Below are 25,361 nucleotides of genomic sequence, written 5' to 3'. Positions count from 1 at the left end.
AAGGCAACATGACCTCTTCAAGTATTTTGACATATCCAAACTAATCCATGATACCTGGTATGTGATATATAGGCCCAACACCATAGTAGGAGAAACATGCCCATATCATGATGCTTGCACCACCATGCTTCACTGTCTTCACTGTGAACTGTGGCTTGAATTCAGAGTTTGGGGGTCGTCTCACAAACTGTCTGCGGCCCTTGGACCCAAAAAGAACAATTTTCTCTCATCAGTCTACAAAATATTCCTCCATTTCTCTTTAGGCCAGTTGATGTGTTCTTTGGCAAATTGTAAGCTCTTCTGCACATCTTTTATTTAACAGAGGGACTTTGCGGGGGATTCTTGCAAATAAATTAGCTTCACACAGGCATCTTCTAACTGTCACAGCACTTACAGGTAACTCCAGAGTGTCTTTGATCATCCTGGAGCTGATCAATGGGTGAGCCTTTGCCATTCTGGTTATTCTTCTATCCATTTTGATGGTTGTTTTCCATTTTCTTCCAAGCGTCTCTGTTTTTTTTGTCCATTTTAAAGCATTGGAGATCATTGTAGATGAACAGCCTATAGTTTTTTGCACCTGTGTATAACTTTTCCCCTCTCCAATCAACTTTTTAATCAAACTACACTGTTCTTCTGAACAATGTCTTAAACGTCCCATTTTCCTCAGGCTTTCAAAGAGGAAAAGCATGTTCAACAGGTGCTGGCTTCATCCTTAAATAGGGACACCTGATTCACACCTGTTTGTTCCACAAAATTGACAAACTCACTGACTGAATGCCACACTACTATTATTGTGAACACCCCCTTTTCTACTTTTTTTTTTACTAATAGCCCAATTTCATATCCTTAAGAGTGTGCATATCATGAATGCTTGGTCTTGTTGGATTTGTGAGAATCTACTGAATCTACTGGTACCTTGTTTCCCATGTAACAATAAGAAATATACTCAAAACCTGTATTAATCTTATTATTATTATTATTTTAGTCACATACGTAGCACTACTATTATTCTGAACGCTACTGTAAATATTTGCTGTTATTCATTTTTGTCTAACTCAGGAAAATTTTGATGAGTGACTGTGCATATATTTTTAAAGCATCCATGTCTGGATGTTTTGTGAGGTAAAATTAAAGGACACATTCTCATATACACGGTTTTGACCACGACTGTCTGTGTCAAAGTTGCGATTAATCATGACCACATGCTAACACTGTGACCTTATTACAACAGCAAGGCTCCAGAAAGATTGCAGCATAAAGACTATCGTGAGTCCTGTACGGCACTGCAACATTAACAACAAACATGTAACCCTGACTTGAAATTAATTTCCAGTAATGCCCACGATTGCTTTCAAGATGGCAGCAAGATGAAACAAGACCACAGGGTGGCAGCAAGAGGACTTATAAAAGTTTTCAACAGTTTGAAACAGTCATGGCAGCATCTTGTTTAGTCATGACTTATCCAGAGTGTCCAAGACTATCCCTAGAACCTGCCACAATTTGGTAGTCGTGGTCCAAAATTATGTGTGGCAATTGGCCTAACTGAGATATCCTCTGGGATGTTTTTCTGTAACTGGAGGCTACCAACACAATACCACATCAATTATGTTGTTGCCCCAAAAACGTTGACACCAAAATCTCAAATCATGCCTGTCATATCCCTAACTTTGGCTTTTGATTTTAATAATAAAAAAGTAACCCTAGTCCTTTCAGTTGGAGTTGGCAGTTGTAGTTCATACAACAAAACTGAGTAGGACCAACGGGTGGCATAATTAGTAAATAAGCTTTTTCGGGACCTCCCAACTAAATTCTGGTCGACCAAAGTGGCCGTATGCCGCTGTCTGCTGGTAGATTGGCCTCTTCAGGTTCAGTTCCCTGAAAACAACACAACACATCATAAGGCAAATTAACACTTTTAAATTTATATAAACTCTACATTTCCTTCACATCATTCAATTTAGATAGCGCCACATCACAACATAAGTCACCCCAAGACGCTTCACATGAGTACAGTCTAACCTTACCAACCCCACTGAGCAAGCACACAGGCGTCACTGGAAAACTCCCTCTGGTAGTCTGTCTTTTTTTTGTTTTTTTGGGGGGGGCTCAACAGACCAGACTGTGAGGGAGGGGTGACCCACTGCTTAGGCCATTCTAATCAAACTTTGTTTGCTTAAGATATAAAGTCAAAATACTGTATATGTTGGCATTTACCTTTGCAGAATTAGCAAACATTTAAATATTTTACAAAAAAATAGGAGTATATTGATGTTAAAACTGTTATTTTTTGTATGCATGATCAATTGTTTATTTTCATTATAGCTTTTGATGTTGACTAAAGTCATGTCTGTCGTTTTAATTTCTAATTCATATGTTGACCCCTTAAGATACTGGCGGGTGTTGGGTGTAAATGATTTGACTGTCATTACTAGACCAAGCATTAGGTTAATGTGGGTTGCAAAAACAGCTGTTTTTTTCCTCTATATATCGGCTGACACAAACTCAGTGTACAAGTTTGTAAAGGACGCTTTTCCTTTTTTTTTTTTAACTAATTAAACGGATTTATGTAATGACATCCAAGCAAATAACAGAACTGAATGAGAAAAATACATATAATTTAATAATATTTTGATTTTAAAAAGATTACTGGCTGTACTTTTGTTTTTAGAAATTATTCACACCTTAGTTTTATGTTAAAACTAGCAATTAAAGCATAAATGTATTTAAAAATTGAGACACCAAATTAATGTAGAATCAACGCAAATATCAAACATTTTAAATAATGTAAAGGAGTAACTTAAGATTAAGTTATTGATAAATTGATATTCCACCCTCTAGTCTGAATTCGTTCCTATTCTCATGTTGAGAAAAATTAATAAACACTCAGTCTTTATTTATTTAGCTATTGGTAACTTAAGTTTTGCTTTATATTTACAGTATGTTCCGTTGAATGCTTTATTTATTTATTTATTTATTTTACTTGACTCGACATTATCACATTATAACTTTTTTCGTGGCACCAGTGTTTATTTGAGGACTCTTCCTTTAGTTCAGACAGCAGCTAATATTGAAGTTCCACATCTTAAAGTTTCTTCAAATAAACATGAGAAGCACTCAGTGTATACTTATTAAGCTAAAAAGCTCCTTCCCTTTATGGTAATATTTACGTCAGACCACAACCTTGGAGGAGCTAATGGCTCTGATGGATACCATGCACCAGAGGTGGTACGACGTCACCATCAAGTCACTCTCAAGTCATGAATCAGCAAGTCCCAAGCCAAGTCTCAAGTCAGCTTGCAAACAATTGGTGGTCATTATGACTTGAGACTTGACTTGGGACTTGCTGATTCATGACTTGAGAGTGACTTGATGGTGACATCGTACCACCTCTGCCGTGCACAGCCATACATTACATAACTTTTTTTTTCTTTTAAAGTAACATTATCTTGACTGAGGAATCAAAGGTCACATTGTTACCTTATAATAACTCCTGGCCGCAGGTCAAAGTTGGTGTTGACGATATGAAGGCAGCTCTGTCTCGCTTTTCTCTGAGGAGCCGAAGGTGAACACGGAGATGGACAAAGGCTGCGCCACTCCAATAGCGTAGGACACCTGCAACACACACAGGTGGGTTTACTGGTGACTCCATAAATTCTTTAACAGATGCAGGATGTAGCTGCTCTCTCACCTGAACCAACGCCCTCCTACACAACTTGGCTTTGACTAGCGACTTGGCCACCCAGCGAGCCGCGTAGGCAGCGGAGCGGTCCACTTTAGAGACATCTTTGCCGGAGAAAGCGCCGCCACCGTGAGCACCCCAACCTCCGTATGTGTCAACGATGATCTTCCTGCCTGTTACACCAGCGTCACCCTATTTCATACAAATTAAAGAAACAAACGTACAACAGTAGGTGCCAACTTTCTGATAAAATCTGCTAATGTTTCGTAATTCCACCTGTGGTCCTCCGATGACGAATCGGCCGCTAGGCTGGAGGTGGTAGATGGTTTTGTCGTCCAGATATTTAGCAGGGAACAACAGCGTTGATCACCTGGTAGAATCGATCAGTGTTGCATTTAAAACAATGTCACTTTTATGTTAAACTAAATGTCCACACTTTGCCAGGAGAAGGGAGGTGTGTATGTCGGGACAGACCTTCTCCTTCAGGGCCCTCTGTTGCTCCTCAAGGGTGACATTGTCGTCATGTTGGGCAGAGATCACGATGGTGTGGACTCTCTTTGGGATCACAGCTCCATCCTTTCTGTTCATAATGTACTGTCACCTGATGGACAGAAGGAAGAAGATGATGTTGACATCTTGCTGATGGAATTTCTCATGTTGTTACATGTAGTAGTAGTAGATGTTAAATAAAGTTAAATTAATGTTCAGACACGTTTCAAATTCAAATTTTGGAAGCTGTCAGATTGCCTTATGACTCCAGCAGTCAAAAACAGTAACACCACCCCCTCCCTCCCCAATGTATATACTGACACTGACTTTTTAGCGTACTCCCGTGACGAAATGAGTCAAATTTTCGTGACTTTTTTTTTAACTCACTAACCCTACAAATCCTACCCCCGACCCTAACCTTAACCATAACCTAATCTTACTCTTTCCCCCCAGCCTAACCATAACCACGCCGACCCCCTCCGCTTCACTTTTAATTTCGTGCAGCCATCATGGAATGAATTAGAATGAATTCATGCTGCCGTGACGAAAATGAGGCGCTTTTCGTCACAATATCACGAACCAATAGATTAATGTATATTTTGTGCTGCTGAATCACGACTTGCCGTGAGACCAGGTTGTAATCTGGCCAGCTGTTAAAATTAAAAGTCTTAAAATTAAGCAATCGGTAAGTAATTTGCCACAGCTTCTTAGACACGGGTTAAAAATAATTATTAGACTGGCCATCAGCGACTCTACGGTGGCCTAGATATATCTGCAGCTCCCCCCCCCAAGAATTTCAGTAGTGTAAGATGCTCTTCTTTGTGTTTTTGTTTTGTTTTTTTATGTAAATATGATTTTGTGCGGTATGTAATCCACAATCTCACCTGTGTTTTAGTGTCAGGGCGGAGCCAAGGGATGACGCCATTACGTCTGAGTTCAGCCATCTTTGCATTGAGTTTGTGCGCCAAGACGATAGTGAGAGGCATGCACTCCTCTGTCTCATCTGTCGCGTAGCCAAACATCAGACCCTGAAGATGCACCGAAACACATCATCATCAGATAAATGTGCAGGAAATGCTATTGTTGCACTGAACAACTTTTTTCAGACTTATCAATGCTATTTTATTGTATGAATACAGTTGGTCCAGCTTCCTGTACTTATACAATATCAGTGTTGTCAAGTAAGAACAGATAATGCAACAATAAATCATTTCAGGACACATTTATGAACAAAATCCCAGATAGCCCCACAATAAGTAACTACTGTAACATTAACCTCCAAAGTAAAAAGGAAAAGGTTAAATATTTTAGGCAAAAAGTCATTCACTGAGCAAAAAGAAGTACTAGAATACATGTACAGTTCTGTATGTATCAAGACTCAACTTCTGGTCCTGCTAAATGAAGCAAACATGGAAATCGCAATTTGGCCCCTCAAGGCTAGCGACAAAAATGAGTCACTCACTATAGATCTCCATGTTAAAATCCACAGCTTTACAGCAGAAATAAAATGACAAAACACCCTGAGTCTGGGGAGCAATGTGGAAGAAGCCCCATAGGGCTTGGTGCCCCGATCACAAATGCCACTGCAAACTGTGAATCGGTTCTCCCCACTGGATTTGCCTGATGTGAATTCTCTGAGCCCACAAGTGACTTCCACTCCTGTCTCCAGGCCGAAACGCCGGACTTTGGTAATAGGGGATTCGATCACTTGCAAAGTCAGGTTACAGACACCGGCTGACGTTAAATGTATTGCTGGGGCCAGAGCTCCCGACAATGCATCCCATCTTAGGGTGCTGATGCTGCAGAAGGGAAGACAGACGAAGGAACATGACATGAGATATAGTCACACAGTTATTCACGTTGGCACCAATGATGTCAGGATGAAGCACTCAGAGGTCACAAAAATGTACATAGAGAGGACTTGTGACCTTGCCAGAAAGATGTGTTGGCATCGATTAATAGTCTCTGGTCCCCTCCCCTCCTGGGGTACTGATGAGACATTTAGCAGGCTGACATCGTTAAATAGGTGGCTGGCGCAATTTTGTACACAGCAAGGCTTTAGCTGTATTGATAACTGGCCTTCGTTCTGGGGCTGCCGTGGCTTGCCGATGCCGGGCGGCCTCCACTCTACTGGGGAAGGCGCCGCCATCTTGTCTGTAAACATAGATAGAGCTCTACAGGGAGGGTAACATTAGGAATTTACAGCAGGCCACGGAGCAGGTGACTAGAGACCCTGCAAGACTTATGACAAATGTGGATGTGGAATCCATTAGCTTAGCGGGGAAATTAGTGTAGAAAATCCTCTATGGTGATAGTGCAGTTTATCTGTCAGGGAGGGAATTTCAACAAGTTGAGACTGTGGCCTGTTTCTATAGGCGTGTCCATAAAAATCATAGAGGGATATGCTTTGCAAACTTAATACCCATTACTACATTGGATGACGTTGAAATTGAGGATGGCCCAGTGGTTATTCCAGCAATAGCAAAGATTTCGTGTCTGCTACCAACAACGCGCGTGGAATGTCTCAAACCTAAACCTACTTCTAGGCATCTTATATATGCTACTTTGGAACCACCCCTAAATCCAAACAGTTCAACTGTCAACCCCACTGAGGTCCTTAGTCTGGGTCTCATTAACATAAGATCACTATCCTCAAAATCATTGTTGATTAATGATCTAATTATTGATCATCACTTAGATATGATTGGGTTATGTGAAACCTGGCTTAAACCTACAGCTGTCCTCCCCTTAAATGAGGCCTGCCCACCAGCATATACATTTAGTCACGTCCCTCGTGATGCGAAGCAAGGCAGGGGTGTTGCTCTTACTTATAAATCTAGGTTTAGCTTATTAGCTGATGGGGGTCATAAATATAACTCGTTTGAGCATCTGGCCTCCTGGCCCATATTTGGTGGATTCATCTCTAACTTGCCAGCTAGTGCAGATAACATTCTGATTATTGGTGACTTTAACATTCATATAAATAAGCCTTCTGAGCCCCTCTGCAAATCATTTATGGAAATTGTGGATGCATTAGGATTTTGGCACTGCATTCGGGACTCAACGCACATTAGTGGAAATACCCTGGATTTGGTTCTCACACATGGTATTGCTGTCATGAATACTGATATCATGCCTCTTACATCAGTGGTCTCTGATCACTCACTTATTAAGTTTACAGTTTCGCTGGCGTGTTTAGTGGAACAACTACCTTATATATCACTACGGCTGTTATGTGCAGACGTGGGTTGAGGAGCGGACCAGTGTCTGACTGAACCCAGCGCTAAATAACCAGAAAGCGGTTCCAAAAACAAAACAGTTTTATTTTTCTCCTGTGCAATAATTGGTGTACAACATAAATGTGCGGTTGTCTGGCGAGGTGAAGGACGGCGCACTCTCCAGCGCCCAAATGGATCAAAGCTCGGCGCTTCTGGACCCAGATTCACCGCCGAACACCCCCCAGGTGGATACGACAAACTGACTCTGTGAAGGATGGAAAAGGTGAGGTAAGTCAACAGAGCTACAACAAATATCCTTCAGAGGCACACACTATCAGCAACACATTCAGGTCTGAATTTAAGCTTTATGTAAATGAGCAGCTTCTCACAACAGGTGGAGGGTCATCATTCCGTACGCCATGGCAGTGAGAAGCAAAATGTACAATTCTCATCACTGTTCAAATATACTGCGTAACAAAATACCAAATTACTGTTAACACTTATTCAGACAATCATCACCTCTGATGTGTGCTGACAGCATGTGTCCCTCACCCGTCCTCCTTCACAGGCACGATGTGTCAAACCCTGGCGCGGCCCTCAGCGTCTCACAAACGAACATCACAAGGTCGAGTTCCCGGCAATTCTGCTCGAATCACTCATGGCTTAAATGCAGAACGCCATCTCATTATCTGCTTCAGCTGAAAGTCTTTAAGTTTGCACATGAGCATCATCCACAGGTGCTGCAAGTCATTAGGCCTGCACGTGAACATCCTCCACAAGTGCAGCCAATAATGCTGATGAGGGTGAAGGACTCTTCTGCCAGCACCTTCTCCACAGACAAAAACCAGTTTGCATACCACCTGGAGAGCAAAGAAAAGAAAACAACACCAAAATGTCCAGCCAAACCCCCCAACACACAACAACGGCAATGCACCAACTGTTCAACTAAGACTGAATTTGAAGCTAGACTGCCTGATGTCTTAGCTTCACATTTGGCAAATACCCAATCAGTAGACAGTCTTGTGGATAGTTTAAACTCAATGCTCAAAACTACACTCGACATGATTGCACCACCTGTGTTAAAATTGCACTCCCCCAAAACACAGTCACCTTGGTTCAGCGATTACCTGCGTGACCTCAAGCATAAGGCTAGAGGTCAAGAATGGAAATGGCGTCATTCAAAATTAGAAGTATTCCACCTTGCATGGCATGATGCTATCTTAAGCCCCGTTTATACACAGACGATAAGAGCTCCCGGAAGCGTCCCGGAAGAGTTTTTGGCCGGCTTAAGGATCACACGCCGTTGTTAACGCCGGCACTAGGGGGCGTGGCTTAGTTCCAGCTTTACCAGGAATCGTCGAAAAAATTATTCAACATGTCGAATAATTCCGGGAGTGCTTTCGGAGACCTCCCGTGACGACAGCGACAACGCGAACAACGGCGTTTGATACTTTTTAATGGCCATTTCATCCTGCCGCTTCCTGTAGTGCCGCAGTTCTCGTCGCGCCGCGATGACCAATCAGGGACTGAATATGTAGTGACGTGGAGATGTCTGGAGTTTGAAGATGTGAACATGTCCTGTATCTGGTAGCAGCCTGTGAGCAGGACTTATGTCTCTTTTGTCCTTTAGTTTACAATCATGACAGAGTTTTTGGAGCGAGCAGCAGCACCACAGCAGCGTGGAGCGGAGTTTCTTCTTATTTTTATTTTACGTGCGTGTGCGCGCGAATTGTCCTGTAGATTATTTTGCTTATTGGCTACACAGCTGTATAATAAAGCAAATGGTGACTGGCTTCTAAACACAATTATGACAGAGTTTTTTGGGGGAAAGAGCGAGGAGGAGCCCTGCTGCTGAGCGGAGTTTCTTTATTTCTTTCTTTTTTTTTTACGTGCGCGCGAGCGAATCGTCTGTAGAGAATATTTTATTAATTAACTACACAGATGTATAATAAACACAATTATGACAGAGTTTCTTGGGGGAAAGAGTGAGGAGGAGCCCCGCTGCGCGCGTTCCGCCCCTTTCCACCGCGAAAACAGCCGGAACTACCGCGAACTTCGGTCTACGTACTACTCGCCGACAAAACCGTCTATGTGTAACCAAGCCTTTAGACTGGCTACAAAGCGGGCCTATTACTCTGATTTGATAAACAAAAACAAGCATAACTCAAAGTTCTTGTTCAACACGGTGGCAACACTTATTCATGGACAACCACCTGTAGGTATTAAAGGCACTGCGCTGCGGTGGTTTGAATCATATTTGTCTAATAGATTACAATTTGTTCATGTAAATGGGGAATCTTCTTCACAGACTAAAGTTAATTATGGAGTTCCACAAGGTTCTGTGCTAGGACCAATTTTATTCACTTTATACATGCTTCCCTTAGGTAGTATTATTAGACGGTATTGCTTAAATTTTCATTGTTACGCAGATGATACCCAGCTTTATCTATCCATGAAGCCAGAGGACACACACCAATTAGCTAAACTGCAGGATCGTCTTACAGACATAAAGACATGGATGACCTCTAATTTCCTGCTTTTAAACTCAGATAAAACTGAAGTTATTGTACTTGGCCCCACAAATCTTAGAAACATGGTGTCTAACCAGATCCTTACTCTGGATGGCATTACCCTGACCTCTAGTAATACTGTGAGAAATCTTGGAGTCATTTTTGATCAGGATATGTCATTCAAAGCGCATATTAAACAAATATGTTGGACTGCTTTTTTTGCATTTACGCAATATCTCTAAAATTAGAAAGGTCTTGTCTCAGAGTGATGCTGAAATACTAATTCATGCATTTATTTCCTCTAGGCTGGACTATTGTAATTCATTATTATCAGGTTGTCCTAAAAGTTCCCTAAAAAGCCTTCAGTTAATTCAAAATGCTGCAGCTAGAGTACTGACGGGGACTAGAAGGAGAGAGCATATCTCACCCATATTGGCCTCTCTTCATTGGCTTCCTGTTAATTCTAGAATCGAATTTAAAATTCTTCTTCTTACTTATAAGGTTTTGAATAATCAGGTCCCATCTTATCTTAGGGACCTCGTAGTACCATATCACCCCAATAGAGCGCTTCGCTCTCAGACTGCAGGCTTACTTGTAGTTCCTAGGGTTTGTAAGAGTAGAATGGGAGGCAGAGCCTTCAGCTTTCAGGCTCCTCTCCTGTGGAACCAGCTCCCAATTCAGATCAGGGAGACAGACACCCTCTCTACTTTTACGATTAAGCTTAAAACTTTCCTTTTTGCTAAAGCTTATAGTTAGGGCTGGATCAGGTGACCCTGAACCATCCCTTAGTTATGCTGCTATAGACGTAGACTGCTGGGGGGTTCCCGTGATGCACTGTTTCTTTCTCTTTTTGCTCTGTATGCACCACTCTGCATTTAATCATTAGTGATCGATCTCTGCTCCCCTCCACAGCATGTCTTTTTCCTGGTTCTCTCCCTCAGCCCCAACCAGTCCCAGCAGAAGACTGCCCCTCCCTGAGCCTGGTTCTGCTGGAGGTTTCTTCCTGTTAAAAGGGAGTTTTTCCTTCCCACTGTAGCCAAGTGCTTGCTCACAGGGGGTCGTTTTGACCGTTGGGGTTTTACATAATTATTGTATGGCCTTGCCTTACAATATAAAGCGCCTTGGGGCAACTGTTTGTTGTGATTTGGTGCTATATAAAAAAATTGATTGAATTGATTGATTGATAGTTCGCTCTTCGTTTACAGCACAAGATTTCCTGGATTACTTTGAGAAGAAAATTGAAGACATTAGGTTAAACATATCCCAGCATTGCCCTAACCCAGCCACTACACCCTGCTATTGAGGTGGGCGCCACATTACTGATGTATTACCTAGATTTACAGAATTTGATAGTATCTCACGAGGCATGCTGATGAAACTCGAAACGTCAACAAAAAGCACAACCTGTTTATTTGATCCTATACCAACAAAACTGTTTAAGGACCTGTGGCCCACTCTTGGGCCGACTGTGCTGGAAATGATTAATCTTTCTTTAACTTCTGGATCTGTTCCTAAATGTTTAAAATCTGCAGTGATTAAATCATTACTTAAGAAACCTAATCTTGACCCTAGTGTATTGAAAAACTATCGGCCGATATCAAATCTATCATTTTTCTCTAAAATTCTGGAAAAAGTGGTGTCACGGCAGCTCATACACTATCTTACTGAGAATAATCTCTTTGAGCCACTGCAGTCTGCTTTTAGAAAATATCATTCCACAGAGACGGCTCTCACTAAAGTGGTGAATGATCTTCTGCTTACAATGGATTCGGACACCACTACAGTTCTGGTGCTGTTAGATCTCAGTGCTGCATTTGATACTGTGGATCATCATATTCTACTTGACAGGCTGGAAAATCATTTTGGGATTACTGGGAGTGCCCTTGCATGGCTGACATCATACTTGACCAGTCGTTCTCACTGTGTTTTATACAGTAACACTACTTCTAACCTTATTGACATAAAATTTGGGGTTCCACAGGCGTCCGTCTTAGGCCCCCTGCTTTTCTCCCTTTATATAGCACCCCTTGGGCACATGTTGTGGCATTTTGGGATTACCTTTCACTGCTATGCTGATGATACTCACTTATGCATGCCGATAACTGGTGGTAATCTAGTTCATCCTTAGAAGATTGCCTTGCATCAGTGAGAAGTTGGATGTCAAGAAACATCCTACTTTTAAACTCTGATAAGACTGAAATGACGGTTACTGGTCCAGTGAGACATCGGCATCAGTTTGACCAGATAACGCTCAGCCTATGCTCGTGTGTCATACATCAAACTGACAAAGCGAGGAAACTTGGGGTAATTTTTGATCCTACATTGTCCTTTGACCTCCATATTAGAAATATTACGAGGACTGCTTTCTTCCACCAATGAAATATAGCAAAGATTTATCCCATCCTGTCTATGGCTGATGCTGAGACCCTGATCCATGCATTTATATCTTCTAGATTGGATTACTGCAGTGTTCTATTTTCTGGTTTACCACAGTCCAGCATTAGGGCTCTCCAATTGGTTCAAAATGCTGCAGCCAGACTTTTGACACGAAGCAGAAAGTTCGACCACATTATACCCATTTTGGCATCCCTTCACTGGCCTCCTGTCCCAGTGAGATCAGATTTTAAGGTTCTGCTACTAACCTATAAAACTGTTTACGGACTGGCACCACCCTACCTAGCTGACTTAATTTTGTGTCCTTAGGATGAATAAGAAGTCTGCAGGTCATAGAGCTTTCTCTTATCGTGCCCCTGTTCTGTGGAATGATCTCCCTGCATCAATAAAACAGTCAGAATCTGTGGAGACTTTCAAGTCCGGACTTAAGACGCACTTATTTTCCCTTTTGTATGGCTAGCATACTGGTATAGTTTTGTTTTACTCTTTTTACTCTTTTAATTCATTTTATTAGGAAACAGAGTGTGCTGCGGCCTCAACTTTACCTAAATTCTGGGTCTTTTAGTGAAGCTTAGGGCTAGTGGCCGGCGATCACCTTAGGATCTCCTGTTTTTCTTGTTGTTTAATGCTGGCAAATTATACAGTATTTCTTGTCTTTCTGATGCCTGATTCTGTTTTTTTTTTCTCTCTGTTCAAGGTGCAGCTCCATCCAGAGATGGGAGTTGTACAGTAGTGTTCAGAATAATAGTAGTGCTATGTGACTAAAAGATTAATCCAGGTTTTGAGTATATTTCTTATTGTTACATGGGAAACAAGGTACCAGTAGATTCAGTAGATTCTCACAAATCCAACAAGACCAAGCATTCATGATATGCACACTCTTAAGGCTATGAAATTGGGCTATTAGTAAAAAAAGTAGAAAAGGGGGTGTTCACAATAATAGTAGCATCTGCTCTTGACGCTACAAACTCAAAACTATTACGTTCAAACTGCTTTTTTAGCAATCCTGTGAATCACTAAACTAGTATTTAGTTGTATAACCACAGTTTTTCATGATTTCTTCACATCTGCGAGGCATTAATTTTGTAGGCGTCTTCTAACTGTCACAGCACTTACAGGTAACTCCAGACTGTATTTGATCATCCTGGAGCTGATCAATGGGTGAGCCTTTGCCATTCTGGTTATTCTTCTATCCATTTCGATGGTTGTTTTCTGTTTTCTTCCACACGTCTCTGGTTTTTTGTCCATTTTAAAGCAATGGAGATCATTGTAAATAAACAACCTATAATTTTTGCACCTGCATATAAGTTTTCTCCTCTCCAATCAACTTTTTAATCAAACTACGCTGTTCTTCTGAACAATGTCTTGAACGTCCCATTTTCCTCAGGCTTTCAAAGAGAAAAGCATGTTCAACAGGTGCATCCTTCATCCTTAAATAGGGGACACCTGATTCACACCTGTTTGTTCCACAAAATTGACGAACTCACTGACTGAATGCCACACTACTATTATTGTGAACACCCCCTTTTCTACTTTTTTTTTTACTAATAGCCCAATTTCATAGCCTTAAGAGTGTACATATCATGAATGCTTGGTCTTGTTGGATTTGTGAGAATCTACTGAATCTACTGGTACCTTGTTTCCCATGTAACAATAAGAAATATACTCAAAACCTGGATTAATCTTTTTAGTCACATAGTACTAACTATTATTCTGAACACTACTGTATTTGTGCTGGAGACCCTTCTGCCCTGTGCACCAACAGCATTGCCCATATATCCGTTTTGTGAACTGTTTCTGTGAATTGTTCTGTAATTTTTGTTTGTAGCATGGCCCAAGCAGAGGCTCACCCCTTTGAGTCTGGTCTGCTTGAGGTTTCTTCCTCAGAGGAAGTTTTTCCTTACCACTGTTGCTCTGGGGGTTGGTAAGGTTAGACCTTACTTGTGTGAAGAGCCTTGAGGCAACTCTGTTGTGATTTGGCGCTATATAAATGAAAATAAATTGAAAAATTGAAGGATCTACATCCAGCTGATGCATAAACATGTATATAGTCTGGCACAAAAAAACTGTTTTGATCTCTATAGTGAGTTTCCCACTGTGCAAAGTGTGATTTTTTTTTTTTTTTGTATAACTCATCAGTTTAAGATATTTTAAGGCATAAAGTTATGAATAATTTGGGGTGGTGTGTGCCAGTGACTTGAGTCCAGGGCCCAGCTAACAGAAGCTATAAGCAATGGCTGCTAACTGTTGTGGACTGACTGTGTTTGTCATTTTTGCTAATTTGTTCACAAATATATGAGATAATATGGGTTGCTGTGCATTTAATTGCACTGAAGGATCATCTAAGAAGCCTGTGCTTCAGTAAGATGAGTGAAATTTTTGTATGATTTCATTTGTATGTTAGCATCATTAGCAGTGTTGGTACATTGGTGACGTTAGTGCCACTGTTATACCACAGTTACTGAGGCCATAAGCCAGATATAGTTAATACCCACGCCCATACCACCCATTCTTGAAAACCACTGCCCAGTCCACAAAAATACAGTAGTGTTCAGAATAATTGTAGTGATATGTGACTAATAAGATTAATACAGGTTTTGAGTATATTTCTTATTGTTACATGGGAAACAAGGTACCAGTAGATTCAGTCGATTCTCACAAATCCAACAAGACCAAGCATTTATGATATGCACACTCTTAAGGCTATGAAATTGGGCTATTAGTAAAAAAAAAAAGTAGAAAAGTGGGTGTTCACAATAATAGTAGTGTGGCATTCAGTCAGTGAGTTTGTCAGTTTTGTGGAACAAACAGGTGTGAATCAGGTGTCCCCTATTTAAGGATGAAGCCAGCACCTGTTGAACATGCTTTTCTCTTTGAAGGCCTGAGGAAAATGGGACATTCAAGACATTGTTCAGAAGAACAGCATAGTTTGATTAAAACGTTGACTGGAGAGGGGAAAACTTATACGCAGGTGCAAAAAATGATAGGCTGTTCATCTACAATGATCTCCAATGCTTTAAAATGGACAAAAAAAAAAACAAAAAAAAAAACAGAGACGTCTGGAAGAAAATCAGATCAGCTCCAGGATGATTAAAGACAGTCTGGAGTTACCTGTAAGTGCTGTGACAGTTAGAAGACGCCTGTGTGAAGCTAATTTATTTGCAAGAATCCCCCAAAAAGTCCCTCTGTTAAATAAAAGACATGTGTAGAAGAGGTTACAATTTGCCAAAGAACACATCAACTGGCCTAAAGAGAAGTGGAGGAATATTTTGTAGACTGATGAGAGTAAAATTGTTCTTTTTGGGTCCAAGGGCCGCAGACAGTTTGTGAAACGACCCCCAAACTCTGAATTCAAGCCACAGTTCACAGTGAAGACAGTGAAGCATGGTGGTGCAAGCATCATGATATGGGCATGTTTCTCCTACTATGGTGTTGGGCCTATATATCACATACCAGGTATCATGGATCAGTTTGGATATGTCAAAATACTTGAAGAGGTCATGTTGCCTTATGCTGAAGAGGACATGCCCTTGAAATGGGTGTTTGAACAAGATAATGACCCCAAGCACACTAGTAAAGAGCAAAATCTTGGTTCCAAACCAACAAAATTAATGCCTCGCAGATGTGGAGAAATCATGAAAAATGTGGTTATACAAATCAAAATCAAATCAATTTTATTTATATAGCGCCAAATCACAACAAACAGTTGCCCCAAGGCGCTTTATATTGTAAGGCAAGGCCATACAATAATTACGGAAAAACCCCAACGGTCAAAACGACCCCCTGTGAGCAAGCACCCGGCAACAGTGGGAAGGAAAAACTCCCCTTTAACAGGAAGAAACCTCCAGCAGAACCAGGCTCAGGGAGGGGCAGTCTTCTGCTGGGACTGGTTGGGGCTGAGGGAGAGAACCAGGAAAAAGACATGCTGTGGAGGGGAGCAGAGATCAATCACTAATGATTAAATGCAGAGTGGTGCATACAGAGCAAAAAGAGAAAGAAACACTCAGTGCATCATGGGAACCCCCCAGCAGTCTAAGTCTATAGTAGCATAACTAAGGGATGGTTCAGGGTCACCTGATCCAGCCCTAACTATAAGCTTTAGCAAAAAGGAAAGTTTTAAGCCTAATCTTAAAAGTAGAGAGGGTGTCTGTCTCCCTGATCTGAATTGGGAGCTGGTTCTACAGGAGAGGAGCCTGAAAGCTGAAGGCTCTGCCTCCCATTCTACTCTTACAAACGCTAGGAACTACAAGTAAGCCTGCAGTCTGAGAGCGAAGCGCTCTATTGGGGTGATATGGTACTATGAGGTCCCTAAGATAAGATGGGACGGGACCTGATTATTCAAAACCTTATAAGTAAGAAGAAGAATTTTAAATTCTATTCTAGAATTAACAGGAAGCCAATGAAGAGAGGCCAATATGGGTGAGATATGCTCTCTCCTTCTAGTCCCTGTCAGTACTCTAGCTGCAGCATTTTGAATTAACTGAAGGCTTTTCAGGGAACTTTTAGGACAACCTGATAATAATGAATTACAATAGTCCAGCCTAGAGGAAATAAATGCATGAATTAGTTTTTCAGCATCACTCTGAGACAAGACATTTCTAATTTTAGAGATATTGCGCAAATGCAAAAAAGCAGTCCTACATATTTGTTTAATATGCGCATTGAATGACATATCCTGATCAAAAATGACTCCAAGATTTCTCACAGTATTACTAGAGGTCAGGGTAATGCCATCCAGAGTAAGGATCTAGTTAGACACCATGTTTCTAAGATTTGTGGGGCCAAGTACAATAACTTCAGTTTTATCTGAGTTTAAAAGCAGGAAATTAGAGGTCATCCATGTCTTTATGTCTGTAAGACAATCCTGCAGTTTAGCTAATTGGTGTGTGTCCTCTGGCTTCATGGATAGATAAAGCTGGGCATCATCTGCGTAACAATGAAAATTTAAGCAATGCTGTCTAATAATACTGCCTAAGGGAAACATGTATAAAGTGAATAAAATTGGTCCTAGCACAGAACCTTGTGGAACTCCATAATTAACCTTAGTCTGTGAAGAAGATTCCCCATTTACATGAACAAATTGTAATCTATTAGATAAATATGATTCAAACCACCGCAGCGCAGTGCCTTTAATACCTATGGCATGCTCTAATCTCTGTAATAAAATTTTATGGTCAACAGTTTCAAAAGCAGCACTGAGGTCTAACAGAACAAGCACAGAGATGAGTCCACTGTCTGAGGCCATAAGAAGATCATTTGTAACCTTCACTAATGCTGTTTCTGTACTATGATGAATTCTAAAACCTGACTGAAACTCTTCAAATAGACCATTCCTCTGCAGATGATCAGTTAGCTGTTTTACAACTACCCTTTCAAGAATTTTTGAGAGAAAAGGAAGGCTGGAGATTGGCCTATAATTAGCTAAGATAGCTGGGTCAAGTGATGGCTTTTTAAGTAATGGTTTAATTACTGCCACCTTAAAAGCCTGTGGTACATAGCCAACTAATAAAGATAGATTGATCATATTTAAGATCGAAGCATTAATTAATGGTAGGGCTTCCTTGAGCAGCCTGGTAGGAATGGGGTCTAATAGACATGTTGATGGTTTGGAGGAAGTAACTAATGAAAATAACTCAGACAGAACAATCGGAGAGAAAGAGTCTAACCAAATACCGGCATCCCTGAAAGCAGCCAAAGATAACGATATGTCTTTGGGATGGTTATGAGTAATTTTTTCTCTAATAGTTAAAATTTTATTAGCAAAGAAAGTCATGAAGTCATTACTAGTTAAAGTTAAAGGAATACTTGGCTCAATAGAGCTCTGACTCTTTGTCAGCCTGGCTACAGTGCTGAAAAGAAACCTGGGGTTGTTTTTATTTTCTTCAATTAGTGATGAGTAGTAAGATGTCCTAGCTTTACGGAGGGCTTTTTTATAGAGCAACAGACTCTTTTTCCAGGCTAAGTGAAGATCTTCTAAGTGAGACGCCATTTCCTCTCCAACTTACGGGTTATCTGCTCTAAGCTGCGAGTTTGTGAGTTATACCACGGAGTCAGGCACTTCTGATTTAAGGCTCTCTTTTTCAGAGGAGCTACAGTATCCAAAGTTGTCTTCAATGAGGATGTAAAACTACTGACGAGATACTCTATCTCACTCACAGAGTTTAGGTAGCTACTCTGCACTGTGTTGGTATATGGCATTGGGGAACATAAAGAAGGAATCATATCCTTAAACCCAGTTACAGTGCTTTCTGAAAGACTTCTACTGTAATGAAACTTATTCCCCACTGCTGGGTAGTCCATCAGAGTAAATGTAAATGTTATTAAGAAATGATCAGACAGAAGGGAGTTTTTCAGGGAATACTGTTAAGTCTTCAATTTCCATACCATAAGTCAGAACAAGATCTAAGATATGATTAAAGTGGTGGGTGGACTCATTTACATTTTGAGCAAAGCCAACTGAGTCTAATAATAGATTAAATGCAGTGTCGAGGCTGTCATTCTCAGCATCTGTGTGGATGTTAAAATCGCCCACTATAATTATCTTATCTGAGCTAAGCACTTAGTCAGACAAAAGGTCTGAAAATTCACAGAGAAACTCACAGTAACGACCAGGTGGACGATAGATAATAACAAATAAAACTGGTTTTTGGGACTTCCAATTTCGATGGACAAGACTAAGAGTCAAGCTTTCAAATGAATTAAAGCTCTGTCTGGGTTTTTGATTAATTAATAAGCTGGAATGGAAGATTGCTGCTAATCCTCCGCCTCGGCCCGTGCTACGAGCATTCTGGCAGTTAGTGTGACTGGGGGGTGTTGACTCGTTTAAACTAACATATTCATCCTGCTGTAACCAGGTTTCTGTAAGGCAGAATAAATCAATATGTTGATCAATTATTATATCATTTACTAACAGGGACTTAGAAGAGAGAGACCTAATGTTTAATAGACCACATTTAACTGTTTTAGTCTGTGGTGCAGTTGAAGGTGCTATATTATTTTTTCTTTTTGAATTTTTATGCTTAAATAGATTTTTGCTGGTTATTGGTGGTCTGGGAGCAGGCACTGTCTCTACGGGGATGGGGTAATGAGGGGATGGCAGGGGGAGAGAAGCTGCAGAGAAGTGTGTAAGACTACAACTCTGCTTCCTGGTCCCAACCCTGGATAGTCACGGTTTGGAGGATTTAAGAAAATTGGCCAGATTTCTAGAAATGAGAGCTGCTCCATCCAAAGTGGGATGGATGCCGTCTCTCCTAACAAGACCAGGTTTTCCCCAGAAGCTTTGCCAATTATCTATGAAGCCCACCTCATTTTTTGGACACCACTCAGACAGCCAGCAATTCAAGGAGAACATGCGGCTAAACATGTCACTCCTGGTCCGATTGGGGAGGGGCCCAGAGAAAACTACAGAGTCCGACATTGTTTTTGCAAAGTTACACACCGATTCAATGTTAATTTTAGTGACGAACTACTAAACAACTAGTTTAGAACAACTAAATACTAGTTTAGTGATACACAGGATTGCTAAAAAAGCAGTTTGAACATAATAGTTTTGAGTTTGTAGCGTCAACAGCAGATGCTACTATTATTGTGAACACCCCCTTTTCTACTTTTTTTTTTACTAATAGCCCAATTTCATAGCCTTAAGAGTGTGCATATCATGAATGCTTGGTCTTGTTGGATTTGTGAGAATCTACTGAATCTACTGGTACCTTGTTTCCCATGTAACAATAAGAAATATACTCAAAACCTGGATTAATCTTTTAGTCACATAGCACTACTATTATTCTGAACACTACTGTATGTGAGAACAAAACACCTGAACCAAGGTTAGCCATGGCTTGTTCTATAAATCTGAGGTGGAGGTATGTTCATGCTTCATTCATCCCACCCAGGCCATGCACAGTTTTGCCAGCGTTCCCATTTATGGGTTGGCCAGGACTTAGGCCGCATAAGCTATCAATACGGCAACATCCAGAGCTGCGTTATTTGAACTTCAAAACTGCACTTCAGAAAACCTGTTGGTGGCATCACAGGATACAAGAGAAGTCGGCCCAACGCAAACTTGGCCCTAGGTGTGAACTGGTCCTGGGGCTAACCCGGGCCGAGATTTTAACTCTGGCCAAGTTCTCGTTACCATATCACAGAGGGTTTGTGCAGTATGTATACAGTCTATGGTAAATATCATCAAAAAGCATGACCGTTCACATCGTCATGACAAAATCGGTGCTTCATTCTTTATTTGATTTTGTGTATATGACGCAACTTTGCATCCAACAATAGTCAGTGAACATGTAACCACACATTACGACAATTCTACCTGGTCTCCTGCTCCGATATCTTCCTCCTCTCTATCGATGTGGACTCCCTGAGCGATGTCCGGACTCTGCTGCTCCAGAGCCACCAGCACATTGCACGTCTTATAGTCAAAACCTGTAACAACAAAGAGATAGAAGAGAGGATAAACTGCTGCTTCAGTTCTGTGGTTGTCATATTCTGTGTAATGTTAATACCTTTTTCAGAGTTGTCATAACCGATGTTTTTGATTGCAGCCCTCACCACCTTCTGGTAATCCACGTTGGCTCGAGATGTGATCTCTCCACAAAGTAACACCATGCCGGTCTTACACACTGTCTCTGTCAATCAAGTTAACAGATTTGTAACATGTGATTTAGAAAAGTTTTAAATATTTCATGGTCATACTCTGACATCCACAGAATCTTTTACTTTTAGACTGATCACTCATGTAGATGCTGCAACGGCTTGAACGGCCATTTTTGCCATTGTCAGTGATTGCAAGATGATGGTCACCTTGTGACATGCAAAGGTCAATACTGAAATACAAGATGCAGCTCTTCCTTAATCTCAATGTCTAGGTTAGATTCAAACGTGCCATCAATAGCACGTCATGGTGTTGTATGCAGTAATAACAAGGACGGGTGGTTTTAAACTGCCACCATTGTTTGTGCGGTTTAGTTTTATAGTTTTAAATGGAGTTAAACGTTATGATATGCAGAATGAAGGCAGCATTGTTGCAGACATCTGTTTCACATTCTGCTGCTGACGTACTACGTGATGGCAGTGATCTACATAAGTGTGTTGGCGGCTCTAAAGTAACATTACTTACAAGAGACAAGGCAAAACGATCAGCTGCCATTCATTTGGGTGTTTGACAGCAGCAGGTGGTCACTATGTTGCCAGCGAGGCGGTGGCCAAAATAGACAAGAAGTCCATTTTTTGCTAATGCTGAGCAATGCAATATGGTGACTGCCAATTCGAGTGAAGGCAGCATATGCTGGCAGCTCAAACAAAATAATCCAAGATGGTGGAATACGCTCCCATATATAAATCTGTTTGGCATTTTGTAAAACGTAGTGAGAAATAAACTATTTTAAATCTAAAACCCTGTTTTTGTAACTAGATAATACCTATGAGGAGATTTATAAGACATCTCACCGCTAACCAGATGTTAGCAAGCTAGCTATAGATACAGGAGCATCGCCTTGACACACAGTTTACAGAAATAAATCATTGAAGCTTTGGCTCCGTCATTCATGAAGGAAAACCTCATAGTGACAGTCTCGTGTTTCCACACGTCTTTTAGAATGTGTCATTAAACATTGTGCACTGTAATGCCAAGTAACTATGAGCCGGGCAAGCCCAGGAACACCCATCAGGTGACAAATGCCAATGGTTGGTTTGTCGCTCATTTGTTGCTAATCTGATGTAGGAGCTTTAGGGTAGGGCTTGATGGTACTGTAGCTCCTCCCCACACACTATACTGCACATAATTAAATTGTGGGGAGGGTAACATCACTCACTTCACACAAGATGGATTTATTAATTAATTAATTTATTTATATTACTCCATTTGCTTTAGCCTACTAACATTTATAAAAACCAAATATTTCCTTGTCAAACAACTCAGTCCACTAACAAACGACAACCTCTAGAAACTGACAAATCTCCACCTCTTAAGGAGGGCAGCCTCTAACCTATCCTCTTTTTTTTAGTTGTTTTCCAATTTTGTGTCTGTATTATGTCAAATTTCTAACTACTTTTTAGAAATGATTGCTGTGGATGTACTGTATTTATAAATTATTTTCAAATTAAATTCATATTTACACATCTATTACAAATTATACCCCACACTGCTCCACCAATTTTAAAAATTCTTGTGCTGGACTTCCAACGTGATTGAGATTTTTTTTTTTTTTTTTTTGTAATGTACGAAGCTGTCTGGATGCACCCTGTATTCTGTACATCCAGCACTGTTGTTTTCCACCCTACAATGTGGACATACCCTCAGGCCAACAGGTGACTTTGTTTCTGTTGACTGCTTGTTTTTTCTACAATTCCTAGAGCAATGTCAAAAGAATGCATGTGTCAAAGTGCATAAAAACCCTGTAAATCTATTTGTTTTAAAAACTGGCAATCCTGGATTACTGACCACAGGCCACTTTGGCGTCTGGGTCCTGCATCAGGTGAGCGTCCAAAACGGCATCGCTGATCTGGTCACAGATCTTATCTGCAGAGAAAATACAATTAGTGTTTTAATGGAACTTGCATTTGATAATGTCTGGGCATCATGCAGATTTTTGAGGTGTTCACTTTTCCGCCATTGAGAGCAAAGCCAACTGAGTCTAATAATAGATTAAATGCAGTGTCGAGGCTGTCATTCTCAGCATCTGTGTGGATGTTAAAATCGCCCACTATAATTATCTTATCTGAGCTAAGCACTTAGTCAGACAAAAGGTCTGAAAATTCACAGAGAAACTCACAGTAACGACCAGGTGGACGATAGATAATAACAAATAAAACTGGTTTTTGGGACTTCCAATTTGGATGGACAAGACTAAGACTATACCACGGAGTCAGGCACTTCTGATTTAAAGCTCTCTTTTTCAGAGGAGCTACAGCATCCAAAGTTGTCTTCAATGAGGATGTAAAACTATTGACGAGATACTCTATCTCACTTACAGAGTTTAGGTAGCTACTCTGCACTGTGTTGGTATATGGCATTAGAGAACATAAAGAAGGAATCATATCCTTAAACCTAGTTACAGCGCTTTCTGAAAGACTTCTAGTGTAATGAAACTTATTCCCCACTGCTGGGTAGTCCATCAGAGTAAATGTAAATGTTATTAAGAAATGATCAGACAGAAAGGAATTTTCAGGGAATACTGTTAAGTCTTCAATTTCCATACCATAAGTCAGAACAAGATCTAAGATATGATTAAAGTGGTGGGTGGACTCATTTACATTTTGAGCAAAGCCAATTGAGTCTAATAATAGATTAAATGCAGTGTTGAGGCTGTCATTCTCAGCATCTGTGTGGATGTTAAAATCGCCCACTATAATTATCTTATCTGAGCTAAGCACTAAGTCAGACAAAAGGTCTGAAAATTCACAGAGAAACTCACAGTAACGACCAGGTGGACGATAGATAATAACAAATAAAACTGGTTTTTGGGACTTCCAATTTGGATGGACAAGACTAAGAGTCAAGCTTTCAAATGAATTAAAGCTCTGTCTGGTCTGCATGTTGATTTGGCACAAATTTTGCACTGGATGCCCTTTCTGACATAATTTTAGATGTACAAGGACATTGGGCTACAGGTTGCTTTGATCCAGGGACCTTCTCGTTAAGAGGCAAGCGTACCACCTACTTGTGCCACTGTGATGCCCCCAGTGATACATTAACAAATACATAAAAACAGTAATACTTTTTTGTGATGTGCAGCTATTAAATATTTAATTTACGTTCCGCTGGATCACCACAGCAGATCTGTTACAGATCCACACTGGTGTGTGGTGTACCTTTTTATGCCAGATGCCCTTCCTGAGACAATTCCAGATATACAAGAAGGATGAGACACATGTGGCTTTGAACTTGGAATTTTGGACCACTATACTAATAATATATAGTAATATGAGAATATCCTATAATTATTTTTAGTATAACCATAACATGTAATAAAGTTATTAGACATAATTTCTAGAAAAATAAATCATAGTCTTAAGCCAGTGGATATGTATGTATGTATGTATGTATTATTATTATTATTATATTACTAAAACCGCTGCTGCTACATTGAAGCGTGGCATAAATTTACAACTCACGTCACATGTCCTCATTTAACTCCAAGTTACAGAACTGGATTACTGTGTTTACCGATTATTGATTTAGTACAGGGACTTTTGCTGGGTTACATATTTGTGGACATATTACAACACAGAGGGGTTCAAGGCAGCAGTGGTGATGGAAGAACATTTTTTTAAAATAATTTCACTTATACTAAGCTTTTTTAGATAAATGTAAAAAAAAACACTGGAAATCAATTGTGAGAATAAATTTGGATTAATTGGAGACTAAGAAAAAAATGAATCTATCATGTTGTACTTTATTCATTAGTATTGATATCTGATTAGCTCACATTGTGCACAGTAGGTTCATGCAACTATGACATTTGTACCATAGAACACAAAGAGTCCACATGTCGCTTGAATGCAACCTTACACCACCGACTCTCTCACCCCTCAGAACCTGACTGCAGAGTAAATTCTCTGTATTCTGAAGTTCCTTCAAACATGTTGTCCAGTTTGCATATAGTTTATTCAGACTTACTATAAATTTATATCTGCAGACCTCCACCACCCTCTGTGCATTGACAAAAATATTTTTTTCATGCAGATAACCTTTTAAATTTCACATTTTAGGATCTTTTACAGTTCACTTTTCTGCAGTGTGAGGTAGACAACACTTAAAAAACGTGAGAGTAAATCTCAGGTCTCAGCACAGGTGGCTGCTGCAGCAGAAGGCTCACCTGGATGCCCCTCTCCTACCGACTCTGATGTGAACATGAAAGATCCATCTTCTGGGAGATCATACATTGTCCTCACTGGCCAGGTACTCACTGGTGCACTCGAGCGGAGAAGGTAACTAAGTTCCCACCAGCAGCAGTCCACAGAGATTTGAAGGCCGCTTTTATCCCTGCTGATTCTCTTGAAGAGACAAATAAGAGACAGAGTGGCCCTGCAGCCAGTCCAAAGTCTATGGCACACAACACCAGG

At 40.5% G+C, this 25,361-nt stretch overlaps 1 protein-coding gene across 1 annotated transcript; it reads right to left on the bottom strand.

The window, feature by feature from the left end:
• Nucleotides 1-1,043: 1,043 nt before the first annotated feature.
• On the bottom strand, nucleotides 1,044-25,361 carry mat1a (methionine adenosyltransferase I, alpha). The gene is given in 13 exon segments (XM_034184277.1): nucleotides 1,044-1,875; nucleotides 3,478-3,527; nucleotides 3,529-3,612; nucleotides 3,689-3,871; nucleotides 3,956-4,030; nucleotides 4,032-4,049; nucleotides 4,154-4,258; nucleotides 4,260-4,280; nucleotides 5,053-5,196; nucleotides 20,608-20,720; nucleotides 20,801-20,923; nucleotides 22,738-22,815; nucleotides 25,115-25,361. Coding segments are annotated over 13 exon segments (1,164 nt in total). The 5' UTR covers nucleotides 25,182-25,361; the 3' UTR covers nucleotides 1,044-1,772.

The sequence above is a fragment of the Thalassophryne amazonica genome, chromosome 13, assembly GCF_902500255.1.
Source record: "Thalassophryne amazonica chromosome 13, fThaAma1.1, whole genome shotgun sequence".
NCBI classification, from domain to species: Eukaryota; Metazoa; Chordata; class Actinopteri; order Batrachoidiformes; family Batrachoididae; genus Thalassophryne; species Thalassophryne amazonica.
Note: the sequence above shows the minus strand (reverse complement) of the source record. Positions and strands in the feature narration are given on the sequence as shown.